Genomic DNA, 9,203 nt, shown 5'->3' with positions numbered 1-9,203 from the left:
TTGGTCATTATCTTGAATATTATTATAGATAAAGATAAACTGTAAACCGCAAAAATGATCAGCAAAGTAAGATCTACAAATAAGTTAATATGACCTTAAGGGGTTATTGTCCTTTAATGACAATTTTTCACAATTTGTTCATCATATGTGCTAACTTTAAAAGATCTTCTCCTCTAAAACTACTCAACCAAATTCAACCAAACTTCAACTGAATGATCAGTAGGGTGTTTAAAATAAAGTTCGTGTTTTATTTTCTATTTCGTCAAAAAACATGGCCGTCATGGCTAAAAAAGAACACAGGTTAAAATGCAGTTTTTGGCTTATATCCGCTTATATCTCAAAAACTCCAGCATTTAGAGCAAATAAGACAAGAAAGTTAAAGTATTTATAAGGTCAAGGTCTACCTGTCCTGAAATTTTCAGCCGAATTGATGATTTTAAAGAAATTTTGCAGTTTTTGGTTATTATCTTGAATATTATTATAGATACAGATAAACTGTTGATAGCAAAAATGTTAAGCAAAGTAAGATCTACAAATAAGTCAATATGACCAAAATTGTCAATTGACCCCTTAATGAGTTATTGCCCTTTAAAGACATTTTCACAATTTGTTCATCATGTTGACTTCTTTAAAAAATCTTCTCCTTTGAAACTGCTGTATCAATTTCAGCCAAACTTAGGCTAAATGAGTTTCAGGGTATCTAGTATACATTTTATATTTTATTTCTTTGTATGTCAAGAAAAATAGCTCCTATGGCTAAAATAGAACATAGGAGAAAATGATTTTTTTTTCTTGCTTTTGAAGAAAATAGGACGATTCAAAGAACATTTAAATAAATTGAAAAGCCAAAATAATCATTGATGAGAGATTTAACCAAAAAAATTAAGGTGAGCGATTCAGACTCTTGAGAGCCCCTTGTTTTACAATTCTTGAGTTATGTCCCTTTAAGACATATGCATGCAAGGGTTTCAACTGTAGCCCATGGACACATGTCCAATTTATTGCTAAATCTTTATTGAGTAAACTACATGTACATGTATATATTGATTGATTTGTGTTTTATTCCACATATTGTGGTGGTGGGGGAAGCCAGAGTTCAAAACAAGATATATACCATGACCTTCGGTAGGAAACTGAAAATGACAATCGAAGTCAATTAAGATTGAAGACATGCCATGTGCTGGATTTGACTAACAAGCTCAGTGTTGAGAGGCTATTGATACATGTAGTTGATCTACTTAGACTATGTACTCAATCACTAACAGGGGGCTCCAATAAACTACGAAATGTATATGATTTTGTAACATAAATGTTCAAAAAAAATAATCCACCAAAATTTGACAGTTATCAATAATATACTGAATAAAATTATAGTAACAGTAGCAGTGATGCGGTAGAGTCCACTTTGATTTCAAAGGTTATAGAATTAATAAGAATGGCAGTATTCAAATTTGAAAACTTTTAAAAGTAGCTTGGAACAATTTTTTTAAATTTTTTTAATAAATTTAATTATTTATTTATGTGATACCAAGTTTCGTGAATTTTATTTTAACATGCATGTATACTAGTGTACAAACCAAGAATTTATATGTTCAACGAACTATAAATGGCCTAAAGACAAGTAAGCACACTTTTGCAAAACTCAAATTCAGATAATAAACTATAATGAAGATAAGTTGTGAAAGAAGTTAGAGTTATCCCCCTTTTCTCACTTGCTGATAAATTTGAATAGTTATACTGTGTGTACAGGTATGAAGATAAAAGTTAGAAGATTAGAAGGAAATAAAAACATTTGACAACAATAAAGAGGATAACCCAAAAAGACTGTTTTTCAATGCAAATTTACAGATTTTTTGTTTTATTATGTTGTAACTTTGGGTAGGATGGGTCTTCAATTGATGACAATTAAGCTTGATACATGTAGAACATTCATTCGAAGGAAAAGTTAGTGTATGGTCAGGTAACATGCAATTATTATAAACAAGGAATTATTTGAATCTGGAATAATTTTGAATTCTGGAAAATTGATGACAAATTTATGATGAAAACTAACCCAACTAAATAGGGTTAGCCATGCACTCATGACTAAGGGCAGTTAGTTAGTTCATACTGAAATGATAGTGAAAGTAAAATGAACTTTAGCCATGCCTGCATGACTAACCCTATTTAGTTAGGTTAGTTTTCATCATGCATTTCTATTCAATTTTCCAGAATTCAAAATTATTTCAGATTCAAATAATTCGTTGTTTATAACAAAATCCCTCCATGACCTTCACAAAACCCTAAAGAAATGGAGCTTATATTGTTATTCTTCATCATAAAGTCACTTTTTTTTTTAATTATTTAAGTCTTGTACAAATTGTTAAATTTGGAACATACTACATGTATTATCATCTCTTGGTATCCTGAATCATCACAGATTCATTTAATGGCAGCAGTCCTTTTGCGCCAATTATTGTTTTTCAGGGATATCATTTGCGCCAAATTTTGTTTTCCAAAATGTATCATTTGCGCTAATAATCGGAACTCATTTGCGCCAAATTACATGTACACATACATCCATCATAAATATTAATGATAAATATTTATTCTGATTTTTGGCTTAAAAAGTATCATATGATCGGAGATATTTCAACATGAAGATGAGCATAAGCAGAGAAATGACTTGAAATGCAGTAGACAGTTCATGTACAGAGAGAGAAGAAAACTTATTTCTTTGCTGAATATGTAATACAAGATATGCCAAAACAGAAGAAAATATAACCTTTGCTGATGACGTTTTAGCTACATACGTTGATGGCACAGTGCTTTGCTCCCACCATCTGTATGGGCTGAAACTCTATTTACCGCAACACGTATTAGTAATGGAGCAGAAGCATTCCACAAGTAATTATCATGAACTGTTTTATGTATTTCATCCTTCAGTGTTTGTCTTTTTTGACAATAAAGTGAAGTAACAAGCTACTACATACATTAAATAAGGAAGTACCAATATAGTAGCAGTAAGAAGTCCGAATAAAGATGGAGGGAAGTCATTTTTCTTCCAACTGGCGCAAAAGTATGCTCTATTTTTGGCGCAAATGATACCATGTAATTTTAAAACACGGTGGCGCAAATGTAGCATTGGAGAAAAAAAGTTGTGGCGCAAAAGGACGCATTTTTGGCACAAACGGATCTCTCCCCATTTAATTCAATAATCCTCCTTACTTTCCAAAATTGGTAACAGTTAACCTAATATTTTTGATAACACCTTGCAACTTTTCCCTATGGTTAAAGTTTAAAATTATATATTTTAACCTTTAAAATGCAAAAGACGAAAAGGTCAATTAAATTTCAGTTGGCAATATTGGGGTTTAATGCTGTAAGTTTACGTCATATTGACATCAAGAAAATTAACACTGTTGTGATATGACGTTTCTTTTGTTGTTTATATAAAAGTGAAATCTATCTTTTAATTTTTTGTTAATAACATGTTACAAATACAAGGATTACATGTTGATGTTCCAAGTCACACTGGTAAGTCAAATCAGAAATTTATAAGAATTTGTTTGCTATCAGAAATAAGATAAAGAATATTTTAGACTTATATATTACAAGTAATAGGCATATGATTTTTTTTTCTGATTCAAAACAACTCTCAGTCTAAATTTTGTGCATTGTTAAAGACATCAAAATTATTTCTGAAGTTACTTTAAATTAAGAGATCATTGCGATTTTGAATTTACATTTTTATGGCCCCGCAACGAAGTTGTCGGAGCCATATAGTTTTACCCTTGTCCGTCCTTCCGAAATTCCATAATTCTGTCATTCCAACATTCCGCAACAAACCATTATACAGAGTTTTTTTCTAAACGCCTTCAGATATTGTGCTGATTTTTGGTATGTGAGTTAACCATGATGAGTTACAGATCAAGTTTATGTTTCATACAGCTTCACTAATTTTTGTCCAAATTACAGGCTTTGGACTTTGAGAAATTGTTGAAAATCACAATTATACGAACTTTTTTTCTAAACGCCTTCAGATATTGTGCTGATTTTTGGTATGTGAGTTAACCATGATGAGTTACAGATCAAATTTAAGTTTCGTCCGCTCTGCTTATTCTTAGACTTTGATAAATTATTGAAAATTTATATGGAATTTTTTTCTATACGTCTCCAGATTTTGAGCTGATTTTTGGTATGTGAGACTACATGTTTGTGTCCACATGTGCTTACATTGAAATTGCAGATTTTTCAACTTTTTGTGAAAGGGCCATTCGTGTCGCTTTGACACATCTAGTTTTAAGGTTAATTTTCTTATCAAATTTGAGATATATATGCTAATATGAAAATCTAAAAGTTCTTTTTTTATTTATTTTTTTAATTTTTTTAATGTTCAATACATTATCAATCTATGGTAAACAGTTTCTATTGTATGACTGAAATGATATTTGTATTTACCACATTAATTAGAATTTACAATACTAGTAAAAAAAGTAATTGTATTATGTAGACATTGTGAGAAAGAGGTGGGAGATACTTAAGAGGACATTCAAAATTCATAAATCTGTTTCATTTCTCCTTTTAATTGTTTTTATTTTAAAAGAATTGGACCTTTGTCATATTCACATACTATGTAGTGTCATATCTACACATTTCAGTTTCATATCCACACACTGCTGTGTCATATATATCCTCAGAATGTTTAGTCATAACCACAAACTGCTGTAATGGTGTGTCATATCCTCACACTACAGTGTCATAACCACAACTGCAGTGTCATAATCACACACTGCAGTGTAATAACCACACACTCCAGTGTCATATCCACACACTGCAGTCAGTCACTGTCATATTTACAAATTTTATCAGCTGCTTTTCTGGAATCCATATTTAATTGTATTTATTTAAATTTCTTAGAATCTCCTCATTAAAGTTGCTCCTATTTTGGTCTTTTTTGTCCCCTACCAACGTTATAGAAGGAGACTTAAGCTTTGCATTCTGTCCATCTGTCTATCAGTTTCTCAGTTTCTGGAATTCAATTTTTCCCCACTTTTTTTCTTCATGCTTGAAAAAATTGATTTAATATTTGTTATTGTATATAGTTAACATCATGACAAGTTATAGATCAAATAAGCATTTTGATCCAATACAATAAATTTTGTACCAGTAGGACTGTATTGACATGCAATACTCTCTGAATGCCTGCTGTTTAATTATTTTCAGCACTTCACTTAGCAAACATGTATGTGAACTTTGCTATATCCCGGGGTACATGTTTTGTATTTGCAACTCTTTCTAGAGTTTCTTAGAATCTTAACAGAAAGACATTTACAGTATTAAGCATCATTTCAAAATCAGGTTCTGGATTGCATGGGGTTCATGGTAGACATTTAGCAGTGTCTGATAAATTTACTCACAACTTGTACTGTAGACAAAATCCAATTTTGAATTTTACAAATTGTATAGAAACATATCTATTGTTGATGACGTGAAGTTTGTTGACATCTTGTTGTTTTACAGCTTTTATGGTGTTGCTGTCTCATTGATGGAATGGTAGCTCTTCATCTAATCTTATTGTTTTCATAATAAATGCTACATGTACCCTTTGGCAAATGTGAAGATAGGGATGTTTCATCTGCAATCTCTGTACAGAATTTAGATTAACTTTATGTGTACAGAAACATCCCAAATCTCTGTGCAGAATTTATATTTACTTTATGTGTACATTGAACTTTTATCCGACTGATCAAATATTTTTCCTGTGAAAACCTTGAATAACAATAGAAATTGAAGTTGCTATACAAGGTAGTTTACCCCCAGTAATAATAAGTTGGGAAGATCAAGTATGATCAGCTCCTGTGGAGATAAAAATTGCTTGTTGAATTTAAATATTTTTTTAATGTAATATTCTTTATAAAAAAAAACACTTGTAATTTGATGTGGGATTTGATAAGTTGTAGCATACTCAAAAGTCACGCTCACAAACTTATGGAACGATGAACTTATGATAATTGATGTGAGAAAAATCCCCTCGTTGAATATTTTTACACTGATTTTTTTTATAATATTATGTTCTATATATATACATGATCATGTTTTTCGTCATTAGTACCTATATTCAATCAGTGACACTACAAATGTATTTAGTGTTTTAATTTGATGTTTGTTTGACATATATATCATATCTGGTGTAAAGTTGTCTGATGTTTTGGACTGAAACATTCCAAGCATGGTAAGGTTTAAATTTATTATCAATGTCATGATTTAAATTGAAAGTTTATAGTTTTCTTAGTTTTTTTTAAGTATTTTGTTTTGATCATCCAGAATTTTGTCTTTACTTCATAAAATATTTCGTTTTAATATGACATAGACAGAGAGATATAGCCTTAAGGAATGATAAATGATAGATGTGAGATGGAAAGCCTAATCAATTATATATTGAGAATTTGGGAAGTAAGTCTTCATTGTGAATTAAAAAAAATATATAAGGATTGAGAGAAGAGAACTAGGGAGTAAGTAAATAAGTGGATGCAGAATGATAAAGGCTCAAAGGATTAGAGAATAATATGGGGCCTAAAGGATATAGAAAAATGAGAATGAAATTACACAGAAATGTTTGGTGTTTGAACCATAATTCAGTCTTTTTTTCATTTCCAGATGCTAACTCAATTTATACTATATATCTTTTGATTCTGAGGCTACCATATCCACAGGGTAACAATCATTATACAAACATTGTTCTTACTGAAAAAAAAGGACAGAAAAGTGGTTTCTGGTTGCTAAATTAAATACTTCATAAGGGATTGCAACCTATCTTGGATATCTAGTCACATGAAATGACCAGAGAATCTGTATTTAATTTGAGGTCCATACCTCAATGGTCAAGGTCATACTTACTAAAAAAATTAAACTTTAGTTCTGCGGAATAGGGAAAGAGTGGGGTATGGAAGCTTGTTCACTAAAGGTTATTAGTTATTACATGCACAGATACATGTACATGTAAAGTATTTTTACAAATTCACAACAGCAGGAAGTGGATATTATATTTATTTTGTATTTCCTGTATTTTTATTTAACTATATGAGAAAGATTTAATTTAAAGATGAGAATGAAAACAAGGAAGATAAGTTATGTTGTTAGTGTCATTTTTACTTTGTTTCTAAAACTGGCACAAATTAAATCAGCTTCTGACATACCAAAAAAAATTCAAAGTTTGTAAGAACAAAATGTAAGAACAAATGTATAATATGTATAAAGGAATATTAATACATGTGTCAGCAGGATAATTTATTTTATGTAAATCAATTTTAATAGTTTCGATTACATTAATCAATTTAAACAGTCCATACTTCTAGAAATTGAGCAAAGCAGCTACAAATAAAAAATAAAAATTGTTTCTGTCCATTTTTTTCTAGATAAGACCCATGTACATTTACTGGTATTGATTATTGCAAGAAATATCAAGTTGTAAAACTGTCCCACAGAAGCCAATATGTCCTGATTATATTACATTTTATCTTATAAATATATGTTAAAGAATGTCACAAATTGCAAATGTCATTTCAGATGCTACAATAAAAATGATATATTTATATACATATATGATATATACAAGGATATCTATATACTTATATATATTGACACTTCCTTTAGCTTTGATGTATTTAAAATTTTTCCTGTTTTACAGATAAGAAATGGAGATTGTGTTGTCAAAATGGAGGAAAAGAAGAGAGAGACAAGTCCACCAACGGACTTAAAGATCTGTACCATTTCTGACCAGCGAACCGATAAATCTAGTCAATATTTACTTGATAGAAGCCATCTTTTTACAGACATTAATAGTGCCCATTTATCAAATATGCCAAAACATCCCTTCCAGTGTAATGTTAATGACAGTCAAATTATCCCAGAGAAGCAGAGAAAATGGCCGACGGAAGATTCAGCAAAGACTGAATCAGCATCAGGATCAAGTAAAGAGTTGGAAACATTAAATTCATTCAAACATCGTGCAATATTTCACAATCCTACAGAAACTATCAGTTCATGTCAATGTGTTGATGAGGACGATGATGATAACAATAAACATAATAGACACCGTGAATCTTGTGTGACCTCAGAACATACTCGACCAAAGGACAACATGTTTTATTTGAGAGAAGAGGACAATACTGAACCTGTGTGGTTGAATTTTGACACAGAACTTAAACCAATTTCACACTTATTACTAAGTCCTCGGAACAGCAATGGCAGTATATGTAGCAATCGATCAAGTAATGCTGACTCAGCTGTTGATTTACTTACTCCAGACGAAGAACCTCAGTCTGATTATCAGGATACAAACTCGTCACAATGTGTGGACTGGTTTAAAGACAATTATAGAAAGCCGCATCAGCAGTTATCAACAGAAAGTGGCGTAGACTTTCAGACATTTTGCAAAAATGTGGATGTTCCAGCTGTTGTTGTGAGTGACCATAGTGGACCATGTGCAAAAGATCAAGTGCATTGTAACATTAAGGATCTTATTAGTGAACAAACAAATGAAGGTCATTTACACTTAGATAGACAACTTTCTGTAGACTCAGACGATTCCAGGCCATATTCCAATTCCAGTATAATTTCTGGAAGTAGGTCAAATTCTAGTACTTCATTAACAGATCTGACAGATTTTGATGAGCCAACAGAAGAAATTCAAGAACTTAAACCAGCTAGAAAAGTAAGTTTAATGTATTTAACTTATTGTAATATACATGTAATGGTCACAATTGGATACAGTTTATTTGAAGGTGACCTATAGTCATGTTAACTTTTACCTCATTCTCTAGTGGAGACAAGTCTCATTGGCAATATGACATACAATATCTTGAGCTTCTATTTTATTCGTACAGTTTATTTATCTACATATTGAAACAAAGAGTATTTACAGATCACAAACATCTTGGAGAGCTAAAGCAAGTACAAATGTACATGCATATATATTATTTGAAATTCTCCCTTGCCCTGCTCGTCCGAATTTAAAGTATTTAATCTCTAAATTCAATAGCTATATATAGGCTATAAACAAGACAACACAGATATATTTATATATAGGAGCAGTTGCTTGCAGTAACATCTTATTTGCTCTTGCGATACAATATTTTATTTTACTTTAGTACATACATGTATTTCTTCGATTGAAACAATATATTAATACATTTTACATGACATTGTTCCTCTTTCGCATC

General features: G+C 30.9%; 1 protein-coding gene across 1 annotated transcript in view; it reads left to right on the top strand.

The window, feature by feature from the left end:
* The first annotated feature begins 3,477 nt into the window (after positions 1–3,477).
* LOC134710392 (inositol-trisphosphate 3-kinase B-like) overlaps positions 3,478–9,203 on the top strand; it is a 35,584-nt gene continuing 29,858 nt past the window's right edge. Inside the window, exons 1-2 of the mRNA XM_063570746.1 lie at positions 3,478–3,516; positions 7,670–8,695. Of these exons, the coding sequence (XP_063426816.1) occupies positions 3,493–3,516; positions 7,670–8,695 (1,050 nt within the window). The 5' untranslated portion in view covers positions 3,478–3,492. The remainder of the gene's footprint in view (positions 3,517–7,669; positions 8,696–9,203) is intronic.

This window comes from Mytilus trossulus, chromosome 3 (assembly GCF_036588685.1).
Source record: "Mytilus trossulus isolate FHL-02 chromosome 3, PNRI_Mtr1.1.1.hap1, whole genome shotgun sequence".
In the NCBI taxonomy this organism is placed as follows: domain Eukaryota; kingdom Metazoa; phylum Mollusca; class Bivalvia; order Mytilida; family Mytilidae; genus Mytilus; species Mytilus trossulus.
The sequence above is the reverse complement of the archived record's forward strand: the minus strand, read 5'-3'. Positions and strand labels throughout refer to the sequence as shown.